This window comes from Excalfactoria chinensis, chromosome 3, assembly GCF_039878825.1.
Source record: "Excalfactoria chinensis isolate bCotChi1 chromosome 3, bCotChi1.hap2, whole genome shotgun sequence".
Taxonomy (NCBI): Eukaryota; Metazoa; Chordata; class Aves; order Galliformes; family Phasianidae; genus Excalfactoria; species Excalfactoria chinensis.
Window position 1 is genome coordinate 44,811,877 of NC_092827.1, and position 15,599 is coordinate 44,827,475.

A 15,599-nucleotide genomic window follows, 5' to 3' on the forward strand; every position below is an offset into this window, starting at 1 on the left:
GTTAATCATTAAGCCCCTGCAGGCCCGTTCCTCCGTGCCCCCAGCCCCGACCCCCCCGGGAGTTACCGTCAGGAGGGAGGGGCGCCCTGAGCCCGCCGCCTCTCGGGGCACACCTGTTTCTCTCTTCGCCTCGCCTCTCTTCTCCTCTCGTTAGACCATCCCCGCCACCGCAGCCCCGCACAAGCGACCCGCACTGCCCTACGCCCTCCCCGTCCAGTTCGGCAGCCCATGGGCGCGGCGGCGAGGCGAGGCAGGTGCCGCTGAGCAGCATGGCCAAGGGGCCCGAGCAAGAGGACGCCTTCCTGCACCTCCCGGCCACGCAGGCGATGTCCGCCGCCGCCGCGCCGGAGGAGTGCTACGCGGAGCTGCTGGCGGGCGGCTTGCTGCCCTACGCCGAGGATGGGCTGGGAGCCGGGAGGGGGCTGCCGGAGTTGCCCGCTGCCATCAAGTCGGGTGAGGACCGCCGGGAGAGCCGCGGGGGCGGCCCGGCTGTGGGGCAGCGCCGGTTTAACGGGATGCTCGGGGGGATGGTGTGCTGCCGACCTAACGCCGTCTCCGGGCTGCTTCTCTCTTCGCTCCCTCTCGCGCAGAAGTGCCTTTTAACGGCGAGACTCTCTCCTCGGAAGAAGAGGATGCGGATACTCGCGACGGCAAACTGAGAGCTGCGGACAAGAGCCCGTCCCCGAAGAAGAGCATCACGCAGATGATGAAGGACAAGAAGAAGCAGACGCAGCTCACCCTGCAGTGGTAGGGCCGGCTGGACGGGGTCCCGGGGGGTCTCCCAGAGGGCCGCTCCTCCGCCTCGGGGCTGTGCCGGCAACAGGAGTGGTACCGCACCGCTCGTTGGCCCTGGTTGCGTTTGTTGGGTTCCTCGGGCTTCTTTCAACTTTTGATAACCCTTGTCTCCCTCAAATTCCTGATGCTATGAATTAGCGGAGGTTTGCCTGTTAGCAGAAACCTCTGTCAGGGTCTTCTGGCACATGGCTGTGTGAGGTGATGGAAGATCAGATTTATTCGGGACAGAAAGCACTGTGGATCAGCTTATTGTATCTGGATGTGTGATCCAGGCATCTAATATGGAAAGAAACTGTGCTTATTTAGCTGGTCATCCTGGCTTAGTAGGGATACTGTACTAACATGTATATAGCCGTTTCTCTGTTATTTTGTTTCAGTAAAATAACATTCTAATGTCTTCTTTTCAGAAACACTAAACCCAAATGTCTTTAAAAAATGTAGAAACGAGAAATTACCTAAGAATTACATTAGCTGTTATAATTCTAAATGGGAACAACAGTTACATTTTCACTGTTTTTCACTGTACTTTTTGCATTACATTCTACCACTCACAGATGCCCTAACTCTGTTTTAATTTGGTAAAAAATAAACCAAAGTGGAGCTCAAATTCTGTAGGCTTTATCTGCTACAGGTCTTTCTTAATGTACTCTGGAAGTTAGTGAGCAGTACTGTTGAATTAAATGGGAGCTTAGTTACCAAACACAGGCTGTAAATCTAGAGTTTTCCTTATAACTGAAAAACGAGAATAATTTGGATATCCCAGTTTCTTACTTTAGATTACATCTGACTTAGAGCAGACAGTAAACTGTAAGGATTTGAGTCTGGGGAGGACTTGTAAATTATTCCATGTGCAGTATTTACTGCTAAGGTATTTTCTTACACATTTGTGTGGTTTAGAAAACACGTTTATTGCAGATAATTCCAAGAGTAGCAGATGATTGATGTTGACAAAGAAAAGAAACAATCAGGAGTGGACCACCTTGCTGTTACCAACAGTTCAGCTAAAGAGAAGACAAATGGCATTTGCTTGTTTTTAAATTAGGCTTTGTTGACCATTGTCAGGGACGTGTATCTTACAAACAGATGCACAAAAATGTGTACTCTTCAGAAAATGTCAGATCTTTGATTTTTTGCCACGGATTGGTCAAGAAACAGCTTCAGATCCCACATGGAAGTTAAAAATCCAAAGTAGGAAGAAAAAGAGAGACTTATCTTCTGTTGTTAAACGTACATTGGGGCAGATGATGCAAGATGAAGTCCCTGCTCTGTTCAAAGGTCAGACTTAAACCTGGGTCTTTCACTGCATAATGGGTGCTCATCTTTTCAGAACAAGGTTGGTTCTTAGGTGGTAGTCATTGAAATAAAAATCATTTAAACCAAATTACACTGAAGAAGATTCATTAGGAAAAGAGACCTGGCTCCAGGTGTTCCATATTCTGCAGCTACCTTAAGCAAAGTCAGTTTCAATAAGTGTAGTCAATTTCTGGTGTCTGTTTTATTCAGTAGAAACTCATCTATGTGCCATTGTAGAAATCTTCAGTAAAATGGAAAAAAAATTAAAAAGAGGGCAGTGTCAGAAAGGGAAGGGAAATAAAATAGGGAAACATGCTGTGTTGCTTCTTACCCTGGCAGTTTCTTTCTCCATACAGGCTGGAAGAAAACTACATTGTCTGTGAGGGAGTTTGCTTACCAAGATGCATCCTTTACGCGCATTATTTAGACTTCTGCAGAAAAGAGAAGCTGGAACCCGCCTGTGCTGCAACTTTTGGGAAGGTAAAGAGTAAATATATTCATCATTTGTTAGGCCAGTTCTTTGATAGACTTAGAGACTAGTACACCTGTGTTAAAATGTCTAATAAATTCATGGGTTTCTTTCTGGTGCTAATGCACATAGTCAAACTAATTACTTGATTACATATGAGAAGATTTTATGACAGCGGCTTTAGGAGAATCATAAGGACATCCAGCTTCTTTTTCTTTGTTTTATTTTCTCTCCAAGTGTTTTCTTTTTTTCTTTTTAACAATGACATTAATGTGGTTCTTTCCATTAAAATAATAATAATAATAATAAAAGACATAGAAGGCACTTTTAATTATACTAAAGTGCAAAGTGAGAAGTGATACGAGAAGGGGAATAGAAGTTAATAATGCAAAGAGCTCCTGAATGGGAATAAAAAGAAGTTGATTTAGCCCCTTTTCTGCCTTTCCCTACAATTAATCCTGAAATCATTTTAATGAAAGGGAGATGGGAGCTTTCCTAATTAAACTCTGAGTAGCTGGTGAAAGAGAAAACCAAAAATGCTGATCTCTTCATTGTTCTTAGATACCAAAATGCATTAATTTAATTAAATAATAATAATGGATTTCAAATCCAGTTCATAAAATGTTCACTTACTAATTTTTTCATCCCAAATAAGATACACTTTCTCAGTGTATATCTAATTTTCATTACATGGTTCCAGCATAGATGAGGAAGACATCAGCTTTCCATCTAAACATTGTTTTGACAGAGGTCTGTTAGCTGTGTCTACTACTTCTATTACTGAGTTTTGTTCTTAATAAGCATTGTTCTTTATGGGAAGAGTAGGATGTTTTTATGGAAGTAATCTGAATCTCAGAAGTCCAGTGTCAGAATGTTTTTCTTGATTTGATTTAAATCACATTATGTGCCTAGCAGAAACTTTCATACTGTTTCAGTGAGCATAAATATGTTTAAGACTGTGCAGCCTTTTGATAGTGGAGGGCTTAGAAATACCTGCAAGGCAAGGAAATATTTTTCCTTAGCTTTCTGGTCAGTTTTGAAATTAAAGCTTGATTTTTCTTTCTTTTTTATAAAATAATCAGTTTATTTCTAGCTGTATGACTTCAAAAATTGAATGGCTAGCAGCCAAATTTTTCCCTTGGTCCTGTTTTGCAATCTGGAGCTAGAGATACAGTTGGACCTTAGGGATCTGAATGGGGCAGGATCATGGGAAAAGACTTTGCATTGTAGAAGTGAAAATGGAAAGGAAGTGCAGAAAAGGAACTTGGGAAGAGTGGAGGTACACAATGAGATGGACAACACTGGAAGGACCTCTGCAGTATACAACATGCTTAATTGCTTATTTTGTGTCTTATTTGTGGCACATACTTATTTACAGACTACATTAGGCTGTGCATTTGTCCTCCAGTTTCTTCCATGAGAAAAATGCCTAAGAAAGTATGCCGCTGTTAGACATTAACACACTTCTTTTCTCTTTAGACCATTCGCCAGAAGTTCCCCCTACTTACCACAAGGCGGCTTGGAACAAGAGGCCATTCCAAGTAAGGCGCAGTTATCTGTGTATCCGCTTACTGCATACATTCTAGGAATCAAATCTGTTTCCATGCCTTCCTAATGAGTACTAATTGCTAGGAGGGGTTATTCGGATGGAAAGCTCTAAGCGATAATTTGTGATGTACATGATGAAACTGAAGTAGCATTTAAGTGAAAACATTACGGCAGGCATAATTTCTAAAAGTAAACTGATTAATCTTCTAAAGCACAGTTATTCTTGTAGAGTCATACACTTCTTGAGGACATACAACAAAATGTTATATATGTGTATATAAAACATTTTATAACATATATCATCATTACAACTGCTCACCTCTCTATAAACGGTGTGCAATTTAACTGTGATTTCATTTGCCTGTTGTAAACCTGACTACTTTCAAACTGTTCTACCCATAACAATACTGATTAATTTAAAGGCTCTGGAAAAAAAAGCATTGTCTTAAATTTAGAAGAAAGTATATATCTGGATAATTTTTAAAAGCTCTGATAAGTACACAGCCTGTTGCATGGTCATTTCATATATGATATATCCATTTGATTTGTACATTTCAACTGCAGAATGTTAGAATGTGGAAACAAATTGCAGACAGTTATGTGTTGTTACCTGTGGTGAAAAGTTTTGTTTGCTCTGGTTCTGGCACTGTGTTTTTAGTTGTGATAAAATGAGTGTAAAGCAGTGGTGAACGGTGTAACAACATCCCTTACCTCCACTCTCTCACCTGTGTCCTCATGCCAAGACTGCTGAGGATGAACTGATGAATTGTCTCCGGTCTGATTCTTTTTTTAACTTTTAGTAGGGAATGCTCCCTTTTTGAGGAAGTGAAAATGTACTGGTATAAGGAATGTAGAGAAGCAATGATCTGCAGATGCTGTATGGAGAGTTTTTCAGGAGTTTTACATTTAGAAAAGCCATGTATAGGTAATAATAGAGATTTCATGCATTTTCTGTTGTGCCAAATTTCAGCTATGGTTACAGGCACAAGCTGCTACAGATTCAGTCAGATGGACATTTACTGTTGCTGTTGTTTAAATTTTTGAGGGGTATGGCATTCATAATCTGTGCAGAAATATTTGGCAACCTTCTGATTCATGAATTCCTCTGTTAAGTCTTGATCATGTTCACAAGCCAGCATATTTAAATAAATACTTTCAAGTTTTAATGAATGAGAGAAGGCAAGGGCAAAATATTGCAAAGATGCTCATTATATTTTTGATCTGATATATCTAATAAATTCATAAACAAGATCCAAACTTCTAAAACATGTCATATATTTGACTAATTAAAACATAGTATGTTATCATCCGCTAAGTAAAGAGGTATGTTTCAAATCTTATTTTTGACACGGGAATCTAACTATAGACTTAATTGCATCTCTGTAATTCTCTTTACTCTGATACATTTATCTGTGCTAGTACAGATATACTTCATACATAACATTTCTTCAGCAGATCCAATAGCCCTACTGACCTTGATGGTATTATGTGCCTTATTTTCATATGGATTAACTGTTCTTGGGCAATTTCCTCAAAGGAGGATGAGGCATCAGCAGGTTTTGTTTGAACATCTGGTGTATTTTTCTCCTTTTTTTTTTTTTTTTTTTTCCAATGGAGGTTTCCTCTTTAGCAATTAAATTCTATATTTTAAGCATGGTAGTGGAAGTGACTTGTTTTGTTTTGTTTGTTGTTTTCACTCTTAATTTTGTTGTTGTTGTTATTGGATATAGTATTAGAAGAGGAGTAATAGCACTAGCTATTTCTGACTGTTGTTTGGTGCTGTGATATTGCCTGGGAAGTGGTTGTTGTCCAAGAGCATGGAAATGCTCTCCAGTGGAATCATTATTCTTATATTACAAAGAAAAGCAAACTCTCCAAGAATAAAGAGCCCTGCACCTACCCTGCATGCACACATGGTAAAAGTTTGATTGATACTGGCTGTGATCAGAAGAAAGCAAAGAAAATTGGTTCTCTCCTCTATCAACTTGAAGGTGACAAAAATTTTCTCCTACACCATACTTGAACTGGATTTTAGAAAATACTGATGTTCTATGATGTGCGGCATGGATGCTACTCTAAGGTGTGAGATATACAGACAGATGTTGGTTTATCCTCAGATTCTGAGCAGTGTTTGTTATCTGAGGTTCCAGGGTGGCCTTAAAAGTGGTTCTAATAAATTCAATAACTTGGGTCCTCAGTCAGAGTGTCCCTCCCTCTGTTTATATTCAACAGTGTATTTGTACAAAAAATGTAAATACTAAAATACTCATTTAAGCATTTAACCAAAAAAGTACAACATATTGGACAGAGTTTTGTCAGCAGTGTTCACTTTATTTCTGATGCCCATGCTGATCAGCCCAGGTTGCTGAATAGCAGAGGAATTTTCTATATCCCAGCTGACTGAAGGAAGGCACAGCACTATAAATAAATAAACGTTGCAAACTCTTCTCTGAGATTACCATTTCTTAAGCAACGGCTGTTTGTAGAACAGGTTCTGAAGCCTCCTTTTTTGCACAGGCAGTTTTGAATATACTGTGGCCACTAGTAGAATTTAGATATGATCTTCATTTTACATGAGTTATGAGGAGCAGCTATTCAGGAAAACGCACACAGTAGGCTGCTAAGCTCAAGTTACAATTTAATTTCTATGTAGACTTTGACCAACATTGAATCTTAGCTTTTATCCATCATGTCTGAAAACTATTATCTTATTTATTAGGAGTGATTTAGTGGGTTAATAAAACTGATATGGCAGCTGGCCCCACGATAACAAGTTATTGCAAGTCCCTGAGCAGCTTAAGCCTATCATTTCCTTATCAGCTATCATTTGTGTCAGTGTATGCTAAAATCAGGGCTACTACTTGCATAGGAACATATGTTACAATAAGCCACTGAAATTAAGAGAAAAGCAGTTCAGTTTGTTTTTCAAGAGATGAGTTACAAAAATCAAAAGTAGGTTTCTTATGCCAGCTGATTTCATGTTATGAATTATATGATAGAAACAGAATAGTAGAACAGAAGTGTAAGGAGACAGAAAGAGGGTACTTGAAGTTGTAGGGTAAAGATGTTTGATATTACTATCAACAGCAAGTCAAAAAAATAAAAAGAAAAAGATATTCAACTAATCACTTTGGGCTGCAAGAGAATAAAAATCTTTATATCTATGAAGCATGACAGAAAGAACTCGAAAAGCATAGATTGTATTTTTATTGCTTCTGTGCCATGACTAGAAGGCTGTATTATTTTATTAGTAAACATTAAAGGAAAATAGAAGGATAGTTGCTCTGCTTTAAGGGCACACTGAATAGGTACCAAAAGCTTCTATTCTTCATGAAATAAAATGTCACAAGTGGAAATTCAAGTATCCTGGGGCATTCCAGAACAGGAACAAATATTTTACCTGCCGTTACAAACCTGGGAATGCAAATCACACAACAGTGCCTGCTTCTAGCCCCAAATCTTAAATACTAAGTTAGATATTAAATAATCTAGATCTTGATTCCTAACTTATGAAGAAATCTTGCTTTTCTCTGGCTTCTGATTTAACAAGAAGGAGTTCCAAATTTCTGGAGCAAGTGTGAAGTTTTATTTTTGGAATTTAAAGAATGGCACGTAATCAAAACTGAGAGGTTTGGGATGTCAGAATGGATGCAGAGAAATGCTTGCTTGTATGGCCAGCGCCAAGTACATTGTTGTGTCTGTAACATTTTTAAAGAAGTAATCAGAGCTCTGTTTAGGTTTGCACCCCGTGCAATTCACAAACTTTGTAATGTCAAGTACAGGATCCATACATATGCATTTTCAAAACTACTTAAGTCACATAAAAAATGACTTTGCATTCATGAAAGAGAAAAAAATGTTCATGCCTTTTGCATTTTTGTCAGAAGTCTTTCAAATATTAGGCATTTTCTGATATGGGTGTTTGGCTCAAGTCCATCTGTTTAATGCCCCTAAAGCAAAAGTAATGACTGAAAAGCTTCAGGACTTTAATTCACAATACAGATGACGCACTAATGGATCTGAAATTGAGGACAACTGTCCAGCATTTTGGCATTTAATGAAAGGTCACATTTAGTGTAAGGCATCCTAAACCACCTTGAGGTGTTCCTCTGATTTGGTCACTCAGCTTTGACTTTACTCAGTAAAAAGGGAACTGTAATAAGCAGATGTACTTACGTCTGATCTTCTGAGAATTAACAGATATTTTTAAATGCTCTGTTCATCACATAACTATCCCAAGAGAAATATTTTTTCAGGGAAAGAAAATCAGTAGTAAATAAATAGTTGAGAGACATTTGGCCTTCTTAAGGGTCTTGGCACTGTGATCTATCGGTATTACATAGATTCATCAATTTCCGACAAACAATAAAAGCCATGATATTTAACAGCAGCCACTTTTTTTGGCCACAGTTTAGCTATGAAATTCTGGATGCACCCAATGGAAACAGAAATGAGTATGTCAGCTAAGACCTTCAGAGCATCCTACGCTAAGCAAACTTATCACCAACTAATATTTTCTTAGTATATTTTGTATTTGATATCTTTAGTCATATTTATAAAGAATAAAGCATTTCAGTTTTTTGTTCTTATCTACAGCTACCCCATGCAAAAACAAACTGAAAAATAGTAATTTTTATTATTATTATTTTTAATGAACATCATCAGGAATAGCAGAGATGAACTGAAAACCTTCATGTAGTCTATGAACTACTAGCTGGATGGTATTACCGTGTCCAAGTCTGGGGACCCCAGTACAGGAAGAATGAGGAGGTGTTGGAGTAGATCCAGAGGAGGGCCACAAAGATGATCAGGTAGTTGGAGTACCTCTCTTATGAAAATAGTTTGAGGTAGTTGGTCTTGTTTAGCTTAGAAATGTGAAAGCACTGTGCAGACCTCATTGCAGCCTTCTAGTACTTGAAGGGAGCTTACAGACAGGAGGGGGACAGAAATTTTAATTGGTATTATAGTGATAGGGCAAGGGGAAATGGCTCCAAACTAAAAGAGGGGAGATTTAGGTTAGACGTTTGGAAGAAAGTCTTTACTCAAAGGGTGGTGAGGCACTGGCACAGGCTGTCCAGAGAAGCTGTGAATGCCCTGTCCCTGGAGTGTTCTAGGCCAGAATGGATGGGGTCAGGGGCATCCTGATCCGGTGAGTGGCAGTTCTGCCCAGTGGCACGGGCTCAAAACTAGGTGATCTTTAAGGTCCCTTCCAACTTAAGCCATTCTGTGATTGTATCCTATGAATGAAGTTTTTGAGAAGTTTTTGAGATGTTTTAGTGAAATCAGTGCAATGTGGATTTTTCTATGACCAAATATTGCTCTCCCACTCTGCTTGGGAAGGTCACTTCTTCTGTAACAAAATCAGTGGAAAACAGTATCTTATGCATAATCAGATTTCTTAGCACCAGCTCTTAAATTTAAGGTGTTTTGCTCAGAGCGGCAGGGAAAATACAGTAAGTTTCCTTCTTCCAGTTCTGTTTTGGGGGCAATAATTTCCAGGAGTGCAGTTTGAGAGGGGAATAGAGATGTTATCTCCTTAAGCAGCTAAAGCAGAGCTAGTCAGCCTACAACCTGAGAGATGAATGAAAGAATAATGCATTAGCATTGCTTCTCGCAGAAGGATGCTAATTTATAAGGAAGAAAAGCAGTAGGGAGTTACTTTTACCTGAAAAGCATTCTGTGAAATCCTCTAGATATAACAGTAGTATACCTGAATAATTACCCCTGGTGGATCAAACCAGCACCTTTGCAACAAGCTGAAATTAAAATGAAAAACAATGAACATTGAGAAACAGAGATGTAACAGGTTTCTGGTAGATACATTCCTCCAAGTAACATGATTGTAAAAGAGAAAATGTTTCAAACTTAGAGAAGATGTTAGCCTTGAATTTTGGATCAAATCATGACAACTCTATTTTCTATGAGATCAGATTATTTTTTTCCATGACAGTGAAAGAAATTAGTAGAAACTGTAAAGGAAGGTTTTCATATAGCATTGAAGATCAGTTTGACAGTTTACTTTATCTGACATGTCACACAGAAATAAAAATACTCTTTTTTTTTTCCCCCCCCCACAGGTATCACTATTATGGAATTGGCATTAAAGAAAGCAGTGCATACTACCACTCTGTGTATTCTGGCAAAGGCTTAACCAGGTACAGTAGCATACATCTGAGATATAATGCCTCTGACCCTGCTTTAGAAAGTTGGTCACTGGAGGTGCAACTTAAAACTTCCCTAAGGTATTTGTAGGACACTAATTGCTGTTGATACCAGAACTAATATTGCTGTAACTATCAATATCTGGCATTCAAAGATTTAGGTACCAGTTTGCTCCCTAGAGACATCAATTTTTGTTTTAATAGCTTGATCTGGATCTTTCACTGGAATCTACCAGTATGGCTTCATCATAGTCAGCACAGAGCTGCATCAACGTATTCCATAAGAGGATTTTTTAGTATAAGACTGCAAAACACATTTTCCGGAATACTTGTCTCATTTTGTTTGCTTGTGCATCATCCTGTGATTTCTTTCCCCAGGACAGCTTCCCATTATGAAACGTCTGGAGAACGGTGTGAAGCTGGCACCTGTGGGTAGGAGGGAGGAGGGGTTAGTGTAGATTAATATTTACAGGTCCTTTAACTGGCTAATATCAGTTTAAACCTAACCCAGGAAGCTCTAATTATATTTGTTTAAGGGACAGCTAGCAGGATCAATATGTTACGATAGCTGCCTGTTGGTTTGCCAAAGATTAATAGTTCGTAAAACAAATGTCTGTGTTCACATACGGCTTGAATGACGGCTTTCATTGTCTATAGCAGTATGCCCGTGTAAGTGGGAACTATGAGAAAGGAAAAGAGTAAATGAGCTTATAATCACACACAGAAAATTCAGCTGCTGTCAGATTCAGGTTATATCCAAAGAGCCTTCTTCCAAACAACAAAACAAGTGTAGAAAATGAGGATAATGCCACCAGCAATGCTGGAAAGGAGAGTTCTCTCTACTGAAGGCCTTAAGGTCTAAGAATGGAATATGCTATTTCCTTACCCATTACTTATCCAGAGCTGTAGAAGTGTTTCTAGATTTTTTTATTTTTTTCACAGTTTAGCATTATCTTGAACAAATTGCTCATTGAATTGACAAAAATCAGTTCTTTTCATGTAAAGGAATATAGTTATTCTTAAACTACAAGTCAGTGTCAGCAAATGCCCTTTTTGTTGAAAACTCCATCATTGCATGATCTAACAATCATAAATGCAAACAAACTGAAGGTTCTGCAAAATTCCTCAGGGCTGAATTTTTAACTGTCTTTGCTCACATAAACATATATGTAGATTTTTGCAAATACTTAACACTTCTGAAAAACATTTTTTCATATGACTGAGATAGCTGTGTGTTTTTGAAAATCCAGTGCTCTACATACCAGAATCTTTAGGCCAATTATGCCAAATGCACCAAGAGAATCACATATTGAAATTCCTAAAATTAAGGTGGTTTGTTTCCAAAGTGTTGATGGGTAACTCTAGGTATCCCTATCTTGAATAAGAAATACGGGAAGGGGGACTAGACTCTCTGCTTATCAGCTGCTTAGGGTTCACTAGCTAGGAACTTTTTATTTGTGTCTAAACTTGTACTCTCATGTTGGAGCCATTGAATTTTCAGGGTTCAGCAGTCACTAGCTGATTTAGAACAGAAGCTAAAATGCTGACTTTGCGTAGTCAGGGCTATCATTGTGTTTGGATATGGCTGTGTGACAGTGACGCAGTATTCTGGGGTTAATAGCAGACCTACAGGGAAGAAAACTCAGGCAGTGTGGAGAGACAAAATAGGGAATGAATATCCCAGTTGCTGGCTGCTAAATATAATGATCCATCTTTAACCTTTGCCCAATCACTGTTCTAGAAGTGAGCAATAAAAAATTTTTCCTGGATCAATCTTAGAGCAGAAATAGGCAGTGAAAATATATGATTTGATGATGATATCAGATCACACTATTCCAACACAAACAAAAGCATGTGTAGGTCCTTACCACAACACATGTTAAGTAGATGGCAGCTTGTGAAATGATTAGAAGGGGCCTTGGTTTAGCTACCTAAATATAGGCCTGCACTTCCATTTCAGATTTAATTGACATTTGAGTGTTAATATCCTGGTAATTGAGCTGACTAGGGTAGTTCTTAAATGTACGATTGTTGATGACTGAACCCTTTAATTTCACTATAAAATTGACCTCCTAGTTCATTTAAATATCAAACTTTGTACCACAGAAGGAGAGCAACAGACAGTAAAGTTATTGATATGCACAACATTTTGGGGAGAGTTTTAGCTGGTGATTAAGGCGCTGGAGGAGTAATACTAGAAGGTGCTGCTTAGCATTTTTGCTGTACATTCAGTGTACATTATACTATGCACTGGAAATTCACAGTCCATAACAAAAACATTTAGCTATGAAGCTAATCTGCAACTCATTGTAGTCAACTGAGAATTATGCCTTCATTCACGCTCTTCTATCAGCAAACCCAGGAATTCTGTGGGTAACATAATGAATCATCACATGATGGGAATTGTGCCGGGCCTGGGCAGGTGGAATTCATAGTCTTTCAGTCTCTGGTTTTCAGTCCTGCCAGCAAAGCATCTCAACAATATGGAGTGACCACATTGCTGCTAATAATTATAAGGCATTGTGTTGCCCACAGTATCTTATCAGCTGGCAGAAGAGGAAGTAGCGGTGATCAGACAAGCAGTGCTATCTTGCTCATTTATCATTATACTGATCCTTTAGAGTCTCTATCCTTACACATTCTCTAGTGAAGTAGCTATAATTTAAAAGGTGTGTTTTCTAATGTCTGCCACTTAGTCTATTGAATTCATCAGGAATCTTTGGAATGGACTATCAAAAGCACGGTCACTGTACTGCAAAGTGTTTTTGATAATTACAAAATATTTCATCTTAGAAATGCATTTTGCTTGTGTCAAAGTAGTGCTGTGGTAAAAGAGAGTGAGAGATTACTATGTTTTCTTCATTTTCCTGGGAAGTGTAAATTATAGATGCTTTTTTTTTTTTTTTTTTTTTTTTTTTTTTTCTACTCTGACTTTACTCAGCTGCATCAAAAAAATTGAGTTTCCACAACCTCATGGACTTGCATCTATTTTGCTCTGCTGATATTCGTGAAGTTGCAAAGATCCAAAGAAATAAACTGAAATTGAGTTTTATACTTTACTTTTTTGGTCAGTGGTCTGAATCTTCCTGTTTCAAAGCTACCTTCAGTAAGTTTCCCTGATATACTCATACACTTGCAAGTCAATGGAACAAGTTTAGAAAAAAGCATGGGTTTTACTATTATCATATTTGGAGAAATGTAAGTCATTATTCTAATCGAACTATTTTATACGTAGATACAGGTGTGTAAGTATGTGTATATGACAGAATGATTGAATATGTCTGTATGTATATGAAAAATGTTTTGCTTATGAAAAAGTAACAAAATAAATTTATTTTCAAAGGTTCTCTGGAAGCAAGTTAAAGAATGAGGTAAGTGCTTCAGCTGGTTTCCTTTCACTTCTATCATAATCCAAATACTATTTGGAATATGTGGTTTTCTTCATTCACTTCTTTCAAAATTTCGGCAGTATATTGCATTAAAGATTAGACTGCAGAACTCTTTTTTGTGTCACTGAGTATTTGCTCCTCTAAATACTTACAGGAAAGTAAGACAGGAAGGCAGATTCCAAGGTTCATGTTCCAACCTAGTTCCCTGCTAGTGCAGCGGCTTGTAATAGACCCTCCTAGACAGAGGCTCAAGGTCTAAGTTTTTTGTATCCATTACTTTTGTAAGAAGGCTTTCTCAGAATCTCATTGATCTGATTGGAAATGAATGGGTTTTGATAAGTGGAATTTTATGCCTCTTCACCATTAATGTCTTTATTTTTGACTCTTTATGACACTTTATTATGATGGTTAAGGAATGTTCCCAGAATTGTTCTTTGACATTGAGTTCAACAGTCATGGCATAGCCTGCATCCGTACTTCTGAACACCTAATTCCCAAAAACAGCATAGTCACTTCTCATTGCCCTCAGCATGAAGTAACAGATGAAGCATGTTTGGGAATTGTTTAGAAGAGAGATGTATCTGGTGTGAACTGAAAAAAATGCCAGGAACCATTCTGAATGATATAGATTCGATATTGTCTGGGGACAGTTCTTGACACCACTTAATTTACCAGATTAAATATAGTTTGTGTGATGAACTGATAGAAAACTGGTCTTTCTCCTTTTTCATTTTCAGATAAGCAATTCCTAGCTGATAGCAGAAATTCTTATTGGTTCCTGAGACTGCAGCTTTACTCTATTGATTTTCAGCCCCTTTATTGCCTTTATCTCAAAGCCATCCAGATATTTCTACATGACCTCTTGGTCTTCCTCTTTACTGATGATTTCATTAGCTCATGTCAGCCAGTTTAACCTATGAAATACTCTGTGACATCAGTCTCAAGTCTGGTCTTTGAGAATTTTCACTTCAGTTCCTTTTCAGCCCTGAAGTTTCCCTGTAAACAGAGCTTGTTCAGCTGGAGCCACTTTCTTAAACATTTTACATTCTTCATCTAATCCCTACTCTCACCAGAATACCCTATCATTTCCCATGGTAGCACCATATCAATTATTTTAGTAAGGTTCCTATAGATTTGCTGAATGTTTTCCTGTTCAGATAATCAGCTGTCTTATCAAACAAAGATAGTCCTATGCCATGGGATATCAACATATTCAAGGATTCATCAGCAGTATCACAGTATTCATTTTATCAGAGTTTGGGAATGAAAAATTTCTGATTCCCTTGGCATAAATGAATACATGCTTTAGTTCCATCTCAGATGTGGGACTCATGTTTCTATAAGCCTATCTCGTTTCTGCCCCAGACTTCAATACCTTGGTCCTCTTAGAAAAATAATCACAAAGAAGTCAGTGGAAATAAGTGAGAAAAGAGCAAGAGATCTCTATTTCATAGCTCCATGTTGTCTGAAATTACTGAGATAGCTCTTAAGAGAAAAAGATAGTTTTGTAGTCAAAACTGAATTTTAATTATCTCACGTTATTGAAAATTTGGCAACATATTTCCATTAAAGTGAATAGTGATATGTCCTTATTCATAAGCTTGAAAGTACATGCAATTATTTATTCCAGAAACATTTACAATTGTTGCATAAGGTGTCTCAGTAAGAACATAAAGACACTGAAAAGATGTTAAAGCTCTGATTGTCTAAATATACTGAGTAAATGGCATTTGAATGAACACTTACTAAGTGCCAGAGACACTGTTTACTTCTGGCATGTTTTATCACATTTTCTAGTATTCTCTCTGCAGGGGGAGATATCAGCAAATTCTTTTATCTAAACCAGTTAGTGCACCATTAGAGTCTGTATGGTTAATTAAGCAGGTATTATTACTGTCATTATCTTAATGTTAAATGGCCATTAGAAACAGATGGCATTAAATT

General features: G+C 38.1%; 1 protein-coding gene across 1 annotated transcript in view; it reads left to right on the forward strand.

Annotated features, from left to right (window-relative positions):
* Positions 1-269: 269 nt before the first annotated feature.
* Positions 270-15,599, forward strand: part of RFX6 (regulatory factor X6) — a 34,270-nt gene continuing 18,940 nt past the window's right edge. Inside the window, exons 1-6 of the mRNA XM_072333061.1 lie at positions 270-453; positions 591-747; positions 2,445-2,568; positions 4,037-4,098; positions 10,183-10,260; positions 13,610-13,637. Of these exons, the coding sequence (XP_072189162.1) occupies positions 270-453; positions 591-747; positions 2,445-2,568; positions 4,037-4,098; positions 10,183-10,260; positions 13,610-13,637 (633 nt within the window). The remainder of the gene's footprint in view (positions 454-590; positions 748-2,444; positions 2,569-4,036; positions 4,099-10,182; positions 10,261-13,609; positions 13,638-15,599) is intronic.